Source organism: Chlamydomonas reinhardtii, chromosome 12 (genome assembly GCF_000002595.2).
Source record: "Chlamydomonas reinhardtii strain CC-503 cw92 mt+ chromosome 12, whole genome shotgun sequence".
Classification (NCBI taxonomy): Eukaryota; Viridiplantae; Chlorophyta; class Chlorophyceae; order Chlamydomonadales; family Chlamydomonadaceae; genus Chlamydomonas; species Chlamydomonas reinhardtii.
This window is the reverse complement of record NC_057015.1, coordinates 4738399-4752768: the sequence shown is the minus strand read 5'-3', so window position 1 is coordinate 4752768 and position 14370 is coordinate 4738399. Positions and strand designations below refer to the sequence as shown.

The 14370-nt window shown below is 63.0% G+C and overlaps 5 protein-coding genes across 5 annotated transcripts; 1 reads left to right on the top strand and 4 right to left on the bottom strand.

Moving 5' to 3' along the window:
* Positions 1–1234: 1234 nt before the first annotated feature.
* CHLRE_12g523950v5 (uncharacterized protein) lies at positions 1235–4092 on the top strand. Its single transcript, XM_043068423.1, has 3 exons — positions 1235–1858; positions 2485–2811; positions 2980–4092. Exons 1-3 carry the CDS (start codon positions 1319–1321, stop codon positions 3394–3396), a joined length of 1284 nt encoding a protein of 427 aa, XP_042918518.1. The 5' UTR covers positions 1235–1318; the 3' UTR covers positions 3397–4092.
* A 20-nt stretch (positions 4093–4112) lies between these two features.
* Positions 4113–5684, bottom strand: CHLRE_12g523900v5 (uncharacterized protein). The gene is made up of 5 exons (XM_043068422.1): positions 5525–5684; positions 5310–5417; positions 5024–5120; positions 4743–4808; positions 4113–4625 (listed from the first exon to the last, which is right to left on the bottom strand). Exons 1-5 carry the CDS (start codon positions 5588–5590, stop codon positions 4600–4602), a joined length of 363 nt encoding a protein of 120 aa, XP_042918517.1. The 5' UTR covers positions 5591–5684; the 3' UTR covers positions 4113–4599.
* A 49-nt stretch (positions 5685–5733) lies between these two features.
* On the bottom strand, positions 5734–9384 carry CHLRE_12g523850v5 (uncharacterized protein). Its single transcript, XM_001696969.2, has 8 exons — positions 9154–9384; positions 8865–9026; positions 8575–8790; positions 8165–8329; positions 7620–7736; positions 7271–7409; positions 6805–7092; positions 5734–6648 (listed from the first exon to the last, which is right to left on the bottom strand). The coding sequence occupies exons 1-8, from the start codon at positions 9331–9333 to the stop codon at positions 6428–6430; spliced, it is 1488 nt and encodes a 495-aa protein (XP_001697021.1). The 5' UTR covers positions 9334–9384; the 3' UTR covers positions 5734–6427.
* A 71-nt stretch (positions 9385–9455) lies between these two features.
* On the bottom strand, positions 9456–11844 carry CHLRE_12g523832v5 (uncharacterized protein). The gene is made up of 5 exons (XM_043068421.1): positions 11288–11844; positions 11093–11162; positions 10659–10805; positions 10137–10252; positions 9456–9984 (listed from the first exon to the last, which is right to left on the bottom strand). The coding sequence occupies exons 1-5, from the start codon at positions 11345–11347 to the stop codon at positions 9802–9804; spliced, it is 576 nt and encodes a 191-aa protein (XP_042918516.1). The 5' UTR covers positions 11348–11844; the 3' UTR covers positions 9456–9801.
* A 48-nt stretch (positions 11845–11892) lies between these two features.
* CHLRE_12g523816v5 (uncharacterized protein) lies at positions 11893–14370 on the bottom strand. Its single transcript, XM_043068420.1, has 4 exons — positions 14230–14370; positions 13796–13942; positions 13290–13389; positions 11893–13121 (listed from the first exon to the last, which is right to left on the bottom strand). Exons 2-4 carry the CDS (start codon positions 13818–13820, stop codon positions 12815–12817), a joined length of 432 nt encoding a protein of 143 aa, XP_042918515.1. The 5' UTR covers positions 13821–13942; positions 14230–14370; the 3' UTR covers positions 11893–12814.

Sequence of the window (14370 nt, the reverse complement as noted above, 5' to 3'; positions counted from 1 at the left end):
TGAGTGTGTGTCTGTATCAGCTGAAGGCTGCAGTGCTCGGGGGGGCCGCGCGGGAATTGCGCGGGAAGCAGGGGTTCAGGCAGCGCCGCGGGGATCCGGCAGCAAATCCCTGCCCGAGGGCCCGTCGCCTCACCCCCCTCGGCCCGCGCGCGGCAGTCGGACGGCGCCGCTACCCCGGTGCATTGTGTGGAGGCAGGCCAATGCAGCGGGCTGTGTTCCGCCGGACAGCACATTTGGCCAGCTTCTGTTGCGGGTTGCGGGCAGCTGCGGCTGACCCCCGCCCCGACACCCTGGGCCCGTTGCCCCGACACCACCCGTGGGTCGCACGCACGCCGCGCGACCCCACCGATACCCCGCCCCCCGCTGTCCCCTCGTCAGACTCACCACGCCGGCTTGGGGCGCCAAACACACGCGTTACTCCCGGCTTGGGGCGCCGCCTGACGTCGCTCGCGGTGAGGAGCAGGCGGCGTCGCCATGACAAATGCAACGGCACATGCCGCCCGGGCCTCTGCCTCCGCGCATCCGCTTCCGCCAGCGACGTGATGCGATGTACGTGCGCGCGGGGGCGTGTGGCCTGAGCCCTGAGGGGGATGGGGCCCGCTGGCCCGTATGCGGCATGCGGTGATGGACACGTGGAGCGCGTGACCTGAGGGGCCGACACACGCGTGGCCCGCTGAGTGCTGGCACTGGCACCACACGCGCATGAGCATCCAAATAAGTACCAGACATTCTAGACAGCCACAGGCATACAAAGCTTTGTAGCGCTGACAAGTGCTCGGCGAGGCGGCGTCCCATCAGTCCCATCGCACCCGGCAGTAGTGGAGACGCACCGCGCAAGCCGTGCGTCGATCCCAGGCGCTTGCATGCATCGGCCTGGGGCGCAGGGGAGCTTGGACCTGGCGCCTTGGGGCCGTCCAGCCGCCCGCACAGCGGCGCGGGGTGTGTTGTGTGGTGTGTGGACAACGGGCACAGCCCACAGCCGCAGCGTCAGTTGCAGTACGGGCATTCAGCAAGATGGGCTCGTGTTCGCCGTTGCGGTGGCGTCCGTTTCATGGCCCGCCGGCTCCCAGCATGGCGCTGCTGTGACTGTTGAAAGCGCCCTGGGTGCCTCAGGTGGTTGTATCCTGCATGCCAGGGCTCGGGGAGAATCACTGCGGTCTTGAGGGCCACAGGAAGCTAGCTGGGGTTCGTGTACCCATTCAGCCGCTGTCAGGGCACTGCGGTTGAAGCGAAACTTTATCAATTGGATAGCTCAACTCACACTCAAAACTCTCACCTGGCCACAGTTTTCGAATACCTGTTGCCTCAAGGATCGCAAATGGCGCGGTCGCTGGGCCTGTTGCTCCTTCTGGTGCTTGCGCTAGGGGCGCACGCCAAAATCCACCACAGTGTAGTCGATAAGGATGACCGACCGCTGATTCCCCTGACGGAAGCCTTCGGCTTCGCGGAGGGCGGCAAGTTGGACATCACCATTCGGGATATTGGGCTCTATCGCCTGCACGGGAGCCAGGAGGACGTTAGCAACTGGGAGAACTTTGGCTTCTTCCTATCACCAGTGGAGGCGGACGCAGCGCTCGAGCAGGACCTCACCGACTCGAGCAAATGCATTCTGAACGACGTGAACAACCTGTTCACGTTCAAGGACTCGTCAGTCCAGAATGTCATCCTGGGCAAGCTGGAGAGCTTTACCTTCCACTTCGTCGTGCAGAATGGCGGACTCTTTTACCTGTATTTCGCCAACTGCGAGGTGGACACCCCCATCTCCTTTAGCTCCGTGATTGAGATGTACAACGTGGACACCTACGGACGCAAAGACTACCTGTCCGTGGGTGACACCAGCCTGGACGCGGTCTACTGGGTGAGTGTGGGGGGATGGCGCGGGTGCGTGTCAGGGCACCTTGGGTTTCCAAACCGCGGGCTGTACGCAGGCTGACGAGGTAGCTACCGCTGTTGTCAGCGCTGTCCGTGGGGTGCTATGCGTACCAGTGGCCGGTTTGACCGTTATCTGGTGCGACCGCGGAGTCTTGTGGCGACGGTTTGGAAGGCAGCTGCATGCAAGCGCTTGGCCTACTTCGCGGTCCACACCTGTGGCCGGCGCGCTGGAGCAGGAGCCAGGGGGGGGGGGGGTCCAGGGCCCAAACAGCACTTGTTGTGCACATGCGCGACATGGGAAGGCGCCACCCGGTCGGTTACGCAGTGGCCAGTGCTCTATGCAGCGCTGCGTTGGCGAAGGGTGTGTCGACCCCAGCAGCCCTCTGGACATACCTCGTCCACCGGCCATGGGCTCATCCCATCAGGAAGCACCACCCCTCTCGCTCTTGCCCCATAGGCCGCGCCGGTCGTGTAAACGATGCCCGCCCATCGCCCCCCATGCCGCGCCGTTCACAACCGCACTGCCACTACTACCTTCTCCAACCGCCGTCCCCCCCTCTCGCCCCTCCCTCCCCTCCCTGGTTCCCCTCCCCCCCGTCCCTCTCCACCCAGGCCATGTTTGCGCTGTTCACGCTGTGCACGGTCGCCTGGGTCGTCTACTGCTACCGCAACAAGAGCCTGGTTCACAAGATCCACTACCTCATGTTCGGGCTGGGCGTGTTCAAGGCGCTCACGCTGCTTTCCCAGGCCCTCATGGTCTTCTACATCGAGCGCACCGGCTCCGCCGACGGATGGAACATCGCCTACTACGTGTTCACCTTCTTCCGCGGCGTGCTGTTCTTCACGGTGATTGTGCTGATCGGCACGGGCTGGAGCTACATGAAGCCGTTCCTGGGCGAGAAGGAGGCGCGCATCATCATGATCGTCATCCCGCTGCAGGTCAGCGGGGGAGGGAAGGGAGGGTGGTGGTGGTGGTGGTGATACTGGCGGTGGAAAAACGGGGAGACTGGAGTACCGTATTTGACATGTGTCCCTCCCCCGCCTCCTCCCGTCCCGTCACCTCCCTGCCTGCCTGCCTGCCTCCCTGCCTCCGTACTGCCCCCACAGGTGTTTGCCAACATCGCCATCGTGATCACGGACGAGGAGAGCCCCAGCGTCAAGGACTGGTTCACCTGGCGCGACGTGTTCCACCTGGTGGACATCATCTGCTGCTGCGCCATCCTGTTCCCCATCGTCTGGTCCATCAAGCACCTGCGCGAGGCCAGCCAGACCGACGGCAAGGCCGCGCGCAACCTGGAGAAGCTGACGCTGTTCCGCCAGTTCTACGTCATGGTGGTGGTGTACATCTACGTCACGCGCATCGTGGTGTACCTGCTGCGCAGCACCATGCAGTACGAGTACAGCTGGGTGGCGGCCATGGTGGAGGAGCTGGTCACGCTGGCCTTCTACGTGTGGACGGCCGTCAAATTCCGACCCAACAACGAGAACCCCTACCTCAAGCTGCAGCAGGAGATCGAGCTGTAGAGCGGCTTTTGGTTTGGTGGCAGTGTTAGGACAATGCCCCTGCGTTGTGTGTGGGATTGTGCATGTGCATGTGCCGCGGGGCGGCAGCTACTGCTGGAGCCAGGGCTGAGGCGGAGGGGCGGAGCGGAGGGGCTGCAGAGGAAGGGAGCTGCTGGGCGCCAGCGCTGCGCTGCTCAGCGCTTTTTGTGTTCACAGGACTTGCAGCGTTCATGGATGTTTTTGCGCAGGGGAGGCGGGCCTGGCCGCAATGCGACGCGACGCGGTGGTAGGGTTCATTCTTCAGGCGGCTGGGCCACGCGAGAGGATTAGGTGCTAGCAGCCGAGGCGTATGATTGGACTCGGCGCATGGATTGATCGGACTGCTGCAGCTACGGGACTGGTGGCACGACTCTATAGGATGCAATGAAGCTGGCTTGGCATGGATTGATGGAAAGGACTCGAAAGGAGAGAGGGTGAAGCGGCGGCACGGACAGTTACAGCGGGTAACGCGAGTTGCGCGGCGCCATCAGGGCGCATGTGCCTGGTGGAATCTTTAACGAATGAGAGAATGTTGTTGTCATGCTGCGGGTCATTGGAATAAGACACATCCCACCGCACATAGCTGCATAGCTAGCCCTAAGTTGTGCGGTACGGAGTCATGACGTTACGTCGACAGACACACGGAGCCCGCTCCGGCTTCTGTAACCTACCGCCGCGAGCTGGCCCGCCCCACCACCAGCCCCGCCCCAAACGCCGCCAGCGCCACCGCCATGCCACCCCCATGCCGCCGCAGCAAACCGCCCAGCCCGCTGCGTCGTCTCCCACCAGCGCTGCTCCTCCCGTTCCTCCCTGCTCCCAAGCCCCCGTGCACACCGTTCACACCATTCACGCCCCCGCTCACGCCGCCCCCGCCTTCGCCGCCTGCCCCCGCCGCCGCCTTGATCATGAATGCGGTGCTGGGGTTGCGTGTGGTGCCCAGCACCTCCTCCGGGAATACCGTGCTCAGCCCCACCAGCTTCTTGAGCCGGTACGCCTTCACCACGAACAGCGTCACGTCGGGGAAGGCGCGCTCGTACTTCTCTATCAGCGCAGCCAGTGGGCCTGTGGCGGGTGGTAAAGGGCGAGGTAGGAGATGTCTTGACGTGGTGGCAAAAGCCGATGCCATTGGTGCGCCGTTCCCACGATTGATGCACGGTTGCGCGGGGCTGTACCACATCCCTTCTCTTACCTTCCCCTGGACGTGCCCGTGCCTGGTGATATCCGCGCGCAGGCACAATGGGTTGCCAAACATTCGTCAACCGCCCTCCTCCCGATGTGACCCCATCACCCATACCGGTATGCCACCTTTGCCTGCCCACCACTCTCACCCACGGGCTGGGAGCCGCTGATGTCCAGGAAGACCTTTGTGAAGCGCTTGCCCAGCCGCAGCAGCGCTGCAGAGGGAAAGGAAGGACCAAAAACCAACAACGCACGTGTGTGCCACGCGCCCAGTGCCAAATATTTGCACAGGGGCCACGCGCAAGAGTGCAAGACCCCCAGTTGCTTTGGGACTGTAGTCGGGAGGTGAGTGCCCCCGCGTCCACAAACGCCTCCCTTCGGACACAAGGCCCATTCACATCAGGCCCGCCGCCGTCCCCTTGGCGCCCACCTGAGATGTCCTCGGCCGCAATCTCATGGAACTCTATGTGCTTGTAGCGGCCCTCAGCCACCTTGAAGTTGAAGGCGGACTTGTCCACGCCCACGACCTGGGGGCATGAGGGGAGTGGAGGTGGCTGCCCCCGCTGCCCCGGATGCCCGCCAGTGCCCGCCGCCCGCCCTGCTTTCCCCCCTGGCAGCCCCCGCCCTTTTCCCGCTTCTCCATGGCACAACATCAGTTTTGGACTGATGGTCCCGGCCCTGTCGTCCCGCGCCGTGCAGCTCAAGTCGGTGCCCACCTCCTTAGCGTGCTCGGCTAGCACCGCCGTCGTGCACCCTTGAGCGCACCCAAGCTCCAGGCACACATCGTCCTTATTCACATAGTATGGCACACAGTCTCGATAATCCTGCAACAGATACGTCTCAGGCTCAGCAAGCTCGCAAAAGGAGTCGGCTTTGCTCCCGTCGCCTGCCGCAATTCCGTGAATAGGTTGACCCAGGCTTCCAAACGCACCTGAACGTTCTCCACCACAATAACAGGTACTCCACCTAGCTCATGGCGCTGGCCGCGTCCTGGCATTGCCCAAACTCGCTCAAACTATCGTCGCATGCCCGATGGTTTCCCGCCGTCGCCTTGGTTGCTGTCTTGGCCAGACTACTACACGTGGTTTCTATCACTGCAATGCAAGGATTATTTGAGTTTAGCAGATAAACTTTTAGACTGAAGTTTTATGACTCTTCAACGGAGGGGGGGGGGTCCAGGCATCCACGCGGCGCACTTACACGCCGTACCACACCCATCAACAACGGCATCTTCGCCGCTTGCATCTTGCACCTCCCTACCTATGATACCGTCAGTCATGAAGTTGTTAAGCTCACTGCCTACGCGAGTTTATCACCTACCGTAAATCTGCCCTTCCACCTACAGGGCTCGAGCTCCGGGATGCTCCGCCATCGACCTGCTGCCCTAGGCGCCTTCCGCATCCCCTCTGCTGCATGGCCCTAACGCCATTCCAGGCTTCGCTCTGCCCTCTCAATCTATACTCAGGTCGGAGCAGACCAGCAACTGGCATACAGAGGCCATTGCTCAACTGTCCTCCACTCTCCCCGCGCGCATGACAGCGCCCTCGCCTTCAGCCGCCACACGCTCCTCCTCAGCATGTCCAGGATAAGCTCTGCACCCCCGTACCTCCCGACGAGCGACCTCTAGCCAGCTCCCGCTGCTGCAGCTCGCACTCCGGGTTCCACACTCTACTACGCACTGCAGCTCCACGCGCCAGGCGGCCGGCACCGCTGCCACTGCTCCAGTGGCGGCCCCACGCTCCGCCTCACGCCGCTGCCGCCAACCTCAGGCACTGGCCAGAGTCTGGATAGCAGTCTCGGCAGCTCAGCGACACCACCTGCTGGTGCGATTTGCTTAGTAGCGCAGCCAGTAGGACCGGCGGCGGAACCAGTTGTAGTCGGGCACGAACTGCACGTCGCCGGCGGAGGCCACGGCCATGTCCTGGTCGTAGATGAAGCGGTCGGCCACGGCGCGGATGGCGTTGGCGTCCACGGCGTCGATGCGTGCGAACATCTCCGCCTTGGGGATGCGGCGACCGTACACCAGCAGCTCGCGGCCGATGGACTCGGCCACGTCTGCGCGAGGAAACAAGGCAATGCCGACAGCAACCGTGAGGTCCGAATTGCCACGACAGAGCGTAGGGCTCCGAGCAGTGGAGAGAGCCAGGCAACAAAAACAGGCCATGTTACACACCCAGCCCTGGCTCGCTGTAGCCCCGGTTCGCTACTCACGGTGCGTGGAGTCCTGGAAGAACATCAGGCTGGCTTTGAGCTGGTTCTTGGCGCGCGCCACGTCGGCGTCGCGGACCTCGAAGCACATGCGCGTCAGGTTGGACATGATGGCGTAGGCGAAGTCCTCGGAGCGGTCGCGGTCGGTGACGCCGTACACGCCGAACAGGCCGGTGTCGTGGTAATTGGTGTTGAAGGCCATGAAGGCGTCCGCCAGGCCCTCCGTGGCCACGGTCTGCACCAGCGCGCTGCTGCTGTGCTTGCCCACGGTCGAGTTCTTGTCCCAGCCGCCTGCGTTAACCCACATACAGGAGCGTCATTTGTCAAGAAGAGCTGAGACATCCTATTTAACAATGTCCGGTTGTTTCCACGCTCTTGGTTCGGCGAGGTCTCTGCCCTCTCTATGCCCTTGTATGCCCCCCCCCCGCTGCAGCCGTGGCCCCTTCCCGCCTCGCGCCGCTGCACCCACCCAGCATGGTCTGCATGACCATCAGGGGGATGGAGTCGGGGTCGGTCCATGAGGCACCCTTGAACGCCACGGCCATGCAGCACTCCGAGGCGTCAGGGAAGCGGTCGTGCACGTACGAGCCGGTGAAGCGCGAGGGCTCCTGCGGGGCGGCGCGCATGGCCAGGACACAATGCATGAAGACTTGCTTAGTAGACAGCCTACGCCCCACTGACGTGGCCTCCAAGCGCCCCAAGACGTTTTGTGGTGCCTCACCCAACCTCACAAGAGCTTTCCTGATTGCGGTACCCTGTGCTCTTGCCCAATTATCGTGCTCCTTCTGGCCCCATTCCTCCACGCTGGTCCGACTCACCTTGACCAGCAGCGAGCGGACCGAGGTGGCGGCGTCCTCATCCGGCACCGAGCCGAACGCATCCGACGCCAGCTTCACCAGCTCGTCGTGGTTGACGGCACCGGCAGCGGCCAGCACCTGCACCGCGGCAAACATACATGTCCCGTTATGTCCCTTCCTGCGCATGACGGTACAGATCCGTCCTGGCGCGCCCCTCCCCTCCCCGGCTTTCATGCTCCCGTCGGCTGATTCAGACGGTGCTTGCTGCCGCTGCCAGATGGACCGGCCTGGTCTTGCTGCATTTCACCATCGTTGCATGAAGCCTCCCTCCCCTGCCTGCGCCTGCACCGTGGTGTCGGCCTGCAGCCGTCACCATCCCGCCCTCTTTCGACTGGCCCCCTCGCTGGTGCCCCTCCCTCCAGCTGCCTCCTGCTGCTGCGTTCGCCCATGCCGCTGCGCTGCTGCCTCACGCCTCCGTGCGTCCGGCTCCGCTCCGCTGCGCTGCTGCAAGGCTCATCCTGCTGCTGCCGCATGCGTCAGCCACATGCAGGCCTCCATCCACGCACCATGCGGGGGCCGCGGTAGTGGGTCTTCATGTACTCAACCAGCTGGTCGCGGTTGATGGACTTGATGTTCTCCACGGGGCCCAGGATGGTGCGGCCCAGCGGGCTGTACTGGAACGCGGTGGCGTGCAGGTGGTCGAACACCAGCTCCGAGGTCTGCTTGTTGACCTGCAAGAGGTTTGCAGGGAGGGCGGCGTCAGGTGGCACTCGCCTGCCCCATGCGCGTGCAGACGCGCTGGCTGCATGGGCGGGTCTGGGCGCTGGGGCAGGCCATGAGGGGCGGGCTGCGGCAACAGGGCTGTTGCCCCACCCCACCCCGCCCCGCTCTCTCCGCTCCCGTCCCCCGTACCTGCCCGCACGGCCGCTTCCCACCCCGTGATACGCCTCTCTTCAAGACCCTGTGTAACACGCACCTCCTCCATCTCGCGCAGAATCACGTCGCGCTCCTTGTCGATGGCGCGGGCATCCAGGTTGGAGTTCAGCAGGATATCGGACAGGATGTTGACCGCCTTGCCCACGTCCTTGCCCATGACCTTAGCATAGTAGCAGGTCTGCTCACGGCCCGTGTAGGCATTCAGCTGGCCGCCCATGTTCTCCACCTCGACCTCCAGCTCCTTCACCGAGCGGTTCTGCAGGCGTAATGACGTAGCATGTTGGCATGCTGCGCTGAAAACTGCAAATTCAGAGCCCTGCCCCAACCTGCCTTGGTGCCCTTGAAGAGAATGTGCTCCAAGAAGTGAGCGACGCCATTGTTGGCATCAGTCTCAAAGCGGCTGCCGCTGTTGATCCAGATGCCGAGCGTGGTGGTCTCCGCAAACGGGATAGCCTCGGTGGCCACGCGCAGGCCGTTGGGCAGCGTGGTTATCTGCCATCAGTGAAGACACATCACCAACGAGGGGTAAGCTCCATCTCGCCGGCCTTTGTTTCCATGCACAGCATGCATACTCTCAAATGCTTAGGCTGCAACTCCGGCTGCTCCGCGCTGCACCCACCCGGGTCTCCGGAAGCGTGCTCAGCAGGGGCGTGTGGTCGATGGGGCTGGGGCGGGGGTTGCTGAAGCGCAGGAAAGGGTTGGCATCAGTAGCCACTACATCCTTGGCAGCGCTGCCGAACGCGCGCAGACCGAGCGAGCTAGCCTCGCCGATGCGCAGGATTTGCTTCAGCGACCGCATCCTTGTTGCCCCGCCTAGTGCAGGCTAAACGGTATGGTTGCCCTGGCTCTCAGGGCGGCTAAAATAAGAGAGACTGCGGGCTCTGAGAATTTGCACTCCCGCCCGCGATGGTGACATCGGTCCCCAGTGATTACCCAGCCTTTGGGCTCTCCTTTTCACATACTCGTGTACACACTGGTAAAATTGGAGGCGTGCAGGTATGAGGGAAGAGTGAAGTAGACCCACCGCCAGGTGCACACCCGGCATGCCGGCACGGCGCCTCCTGTCCGGCACCAGAGACCGAGACCTGCCCCTGAGCTTCAGAGCAGGCAGGTCAAAGGCAGCCGCAAGCGTACATGATGCACAGCTCGTCTACTGCAACCATTACGCGGAAAACCTCGCTGGCGTGCTCCTCCGCTGCCGCCATGGCCAGGTCTCCCGTCACCGTCTTACAGCAGCGCCGCACCACACGCCCCTCCACCCGCCTCCTCATGACTTCTTTCCGCCGACCGCCTTCGCGCCTGCGCCCGCCAGCTTCTTGGCCACCTGATCCCGGAGGAACTTGGCTTTGAGCTCCTCGCGCTTGGAGCGCACCGCCTCCTCCTTGCGCACCTTGACCGCTTCGGCGCGCTGCCGCTCCTCGCGCGTTTGCTCGCCCAGCCAAAGCAGCGCCTGTGCAAACCGCATGCGACGACGTGCCACCGCAGGTTAGGCACTGCTTATCAACTGCTCACAGGCAGCATCGCCGGCATAGGGTAACCCGGGTTAAACAGCATACAACAATGGTGCCATTGGTCCCCGACCTCCGCTTGTGTTGGACGCACCTCTTTCTGCTTCCGCCTCCGCTCCTCCGCCTCCTCGTCCGCCATGATGCGCTGCTGGTCCCGCTCCCAGTCGCGCCGCTCCCGTTCCCGCGCCATGTCCGCAGTCATCATGCCGCCTGTGTGCGGGGCCGCATGCCGACAGGTGGCCAGGAGGTGGTCAGGAGCGCAAGTGCAGCGCGGAGTAGGAGCGGTTCAGACGTGCGGTCTCCGCACAAGAGAAGAATACAATAGACCGGGACACGCTATGTGTCGGGTGGTTGCCTTGCCCAGTCCGCATTACCCTGCCTCAGTCCATACTACCCTGCCTAAACCCTTGCTGTCCTGCCTCAATGGTTGCAGCCGAGCAGCGGCGGGGGCTGAGGGTGGTGAGATCCCGCGGGCCGAGCGCCGAACAGCAGCAACACGCTCTGCCGACAGGTCAGCCGCAGCACACACTTGTTGACCCTCTCCGTCAGGGTGGCGGCTCGGGCAGTCCGACTACAAGGCCCGTGGACTCCTTGCCCCCATCCGCCCCCGCCTCACCTGTCCCCGACACTGCCTGCAGCATGGTGTCCACCAGGTCGCCGCCGCGCCGGCCCTCGCCTCCACCCGCCTCCTCCTCCGCCGCCCCGCCCTTGCGCAGGAAGTCCACCTCGTACTGCTCGCCCTCGTCGTCCAACTCGCCGCGAGCTGCGGCAGCAGCAGCAGTAGCAGCAGCAGCAGCAACAGCAGCGGAACAGCGGTCGAGCAGAAGCACAGCGATCAATGGGTAGATAGGGCTGGCAAAGGGTCGAGGGAGTTTGTACAGGCATATGGTAGCCGTGTGGAAGATGGCGAGCTGGACAGCCTGTGCGAGTCCGCATACATCGACGGCGAGGGGTGTGCAACGTGGCCGTGGTGGAATGGCGGGGTAGGGATGGCAGTGGTGCCGTGTGGCATTGTTCACGGCGCACGGCTGCAGCAGTCGCAGCGCCTACCTAGTTTCTCGTATAGTTGCGCCTTGCGCTCTAGCGCGGCGTAACACTCCCCGACGCGGTCAGCGGTGGTCTGTGCGGGAGGGGCGTGGAGGGGAAACCGCGCGGGGCGTCGTCCAGAACTGCTGAGGCCAGTGTCCGCGTCAAGCGTAGCACCGCCCCTACGTCGCATTTGCGGACTCCCAGACCCCGCCTCACCTTGACTTCAAGCTTGTCCCGTCGATCGCGCTCTTCCACGCCCGTGTTTCGTCGCTGCATAAGCGATGCGACGTTGAACCCCGAAGTTCGCCGGTCGGGGACCTCGACGCCACTTGCTTTCAATTTCACATTTTCTTGCGTGCGATAAAGTTGTGCTTGTAGCTCCATAATGCTCGCATTGCCGACTCCCGAAATGTCTTGCCGCTTGCGAGGCAGCATACCGCTGCTCGCCAGCCAGCCGAGGTTTCCAACACCTTCATCCTCTCTATGGCGCTTGCCACTGGTGCTTGGCTCGGTCATAGTTCCAGTAGGAGAGAAGGCAACAATTGGGAGCGCTCAGTTGTCAGCACTGCTGTTCTCTGCACCGAGGCAAACCACCATATTGTTTCGTCTTATAGCTATCGTGCACTGATAAAGTGTCCCTGTGTACCAGGCGCCCGAGGAGCCGCAAGAGCAAAATCTATGCCTCCATCACGACCCCCGGTTCGATGCTTGTTTCCCTGCAGTTCTCTTAAGTTGCGTGACCAGCGACGGCACTCCTGCTTCAAGCAATACGGTATCCTGATAAGTTAAGGCTTTGGGCGAAGCTTTGAATGCATTGCAAAGGCCGCATGGTGCCCACCTCGTCCTCCGTCCCTCTGCCAGCACCACGCAGCCTCCCTCCGTCCCTCTCCCTCTTCACGCTCCACTGTCATACTATCAATGCTCCTGCCGACAGTCCTCACACCGCACATCTCTCTGTCCACAAGCAGACTCAGCAAATGTAATCAATCTTTGCACTGTTTGCATTGAGCTAAGACCAATTGTCTTATTGTCTGAGCCTCCACGTCTCTACAGGGGCCAGGTAACCTTGACCTAATTGAAGTGGTACAGTTAGATACAAGCACGCACACGCAGGCGAGGGATAAAACCCAGACACCTGATCTGGCCAGGCCTGCAACCATGCCCTCCCTATCCATTTGGGGGAATACACTGTACAGGACACGCAGAGACGCACAGGACCACAGGTACCGGTATCGGCCATTGCAACCAGCCCCCTGACAACATCAATTCACTCCATTCCACGCCATGCGCACCGCCATGAATTGCTCATGCATAGGACTGCCTGCCGCGATAAAATGATGATAAATTGTGACATGTCTCACAAGTGCCGGATGGAAGCGCTGTGCTCCTCCTCGCCCACACAGCCACACCATGCCCACCTCAACACACACACACACACACACATGTACACACATGTACACACAGGTACACACATGTACACACACATGTACACACACATGTACACACACATGTACACACACACATGTACACACACACACACACACACACACACACACACACACACGTACACGTACACGTACACGTACACGTACACGTACACGTACACGTACACGTACACGTACACGTACACGTACACGTACACGTACACGCACCCGCACACACACGGGCACACCGCTACACACCCGCGGCGCCGGCCGCCAGGCTCCACTTCCCTCCTGCCACCCGCCCCTCCTCCCACGCGCCTCACAGCGGCCGCATCACCGGCGCGCGGGCATCCGCAGCCACCGCGCCCAAGCCCACGCCCAAGCCCATGCCCATGCCGGAGCCCGCACCCAGGCTGCCGCCCATGGCGCCCGCCGCCTCGGTGACGTCGTCCGCGCCGCCGCGCCGGAACAGGAACAGCGCGCCGCCGCTGCCGCGCCCCACCCGCATGTCCTCATCCAGGTAGGTGGTGCACCACTCGCTGCGGCTGCGCAGGACCTCAGGCACCGGCACCGTCACCTCGGGCAGCAGCGCCTCCACCGACAGCCCCCACAAGCCAAAGCAGCGCCTGTGCAAACCGCATGCGACGACGTGCCACCGCAGGTTAGGCACTGCTTATCAACTGCTCACAGGCAGCATCGCCGGCATAGGGTAACCCGGGTTAAACAGCATACAACAATGGTGCCATTGGTCCCCGACCTCCGCTTGTGTTGGACGCACCTCTTTCTGCTTCCGCCTCCGCTCCTCCGCCTCCTCGTCCGCCATGATGCGCTGCTGGTCCCGCTCCCAGTCGCGCCGCTCCCGTTCCCGCGCCATGTCCGCAGTCATCATGCCGCCTGTGTGCGGGGCCGCATGCCGACAGGTGGCCAGGAGGTGGTCAGGAGCGCAAGTGCAGCGCGGAGTAGGAGCGGTTCAGACGTGCGGTCTCCGCACAAGAGAAGAATACAATAGACCGGGACACGCTATGTGTCGGGTGGTTGCCTTGCCCAGTCCGCATTACCCTGCCTCAGTCCATACTACCCTGCCTAAACCCTTGCTGTCCTGCCTCAATGGTTGCAGCCGAGCAGCGGCGGGGGCTGAGGGTGGTGAGATCCAGCGGGCCGAGCGCCGAACAGCAGCAACACGCTCTGCCGACAGGTCAGCCGCAGCACACACTTGTTGACCCTCTCCGTCAGGGTGGCGGCTCGGGCAGTCCGACTACAAGGCCCGTGGACTCCTTGCCCCCATCCGCCCCCGCCTCACCTGTCCCCGACACTGCCTGCAGCATGGTGTCCACCAGGTCGCCGCCGCGCCGGCCCTCGCCTCCACCCGCCTCCTCCTCCGCCGCCCCGCCCTTGCGCAGGAAGTCCACCTCGTACTGCTCGCCCTCGTCGTCCAACTCGCCGCGAGCTGCGGCAGCAGCAGCAGTAGCAGCAGCAGCAGCAACAGCAGCGGAACAGCGGTCGAGCAGAAGCACAGCGATCAATGGGTAGATAGGGCTGGCAAAGGGTCGAGGGAGTTTGTACAGGCATATGGTAGCCGTGTGGAAGATGGCGAGCTGGACAGCCTGTGCGAGTCCGCATACATCGACGGCGAGGGGTGTGCAACGTGGCCGTGGTGGAATGGCGGGGTAGGGATGGCAGTGGTGCCGTGTGGCATTGTTCACGGCGCACGGCTGCAGCAGTCGCAGCGCCTACCTAGTTTCTCGTATAGTTGCGCCTTGCGCTCTAGCGCGGCGTAACACTCCCCGACGCGGTCAGCGGTGGTCTGTGCGGGAGGGGCGTGGAGGGGAAACCGCGCGGGGCGTCGTCCAGAACTGCTGAGGCCAGTGTCCGCGT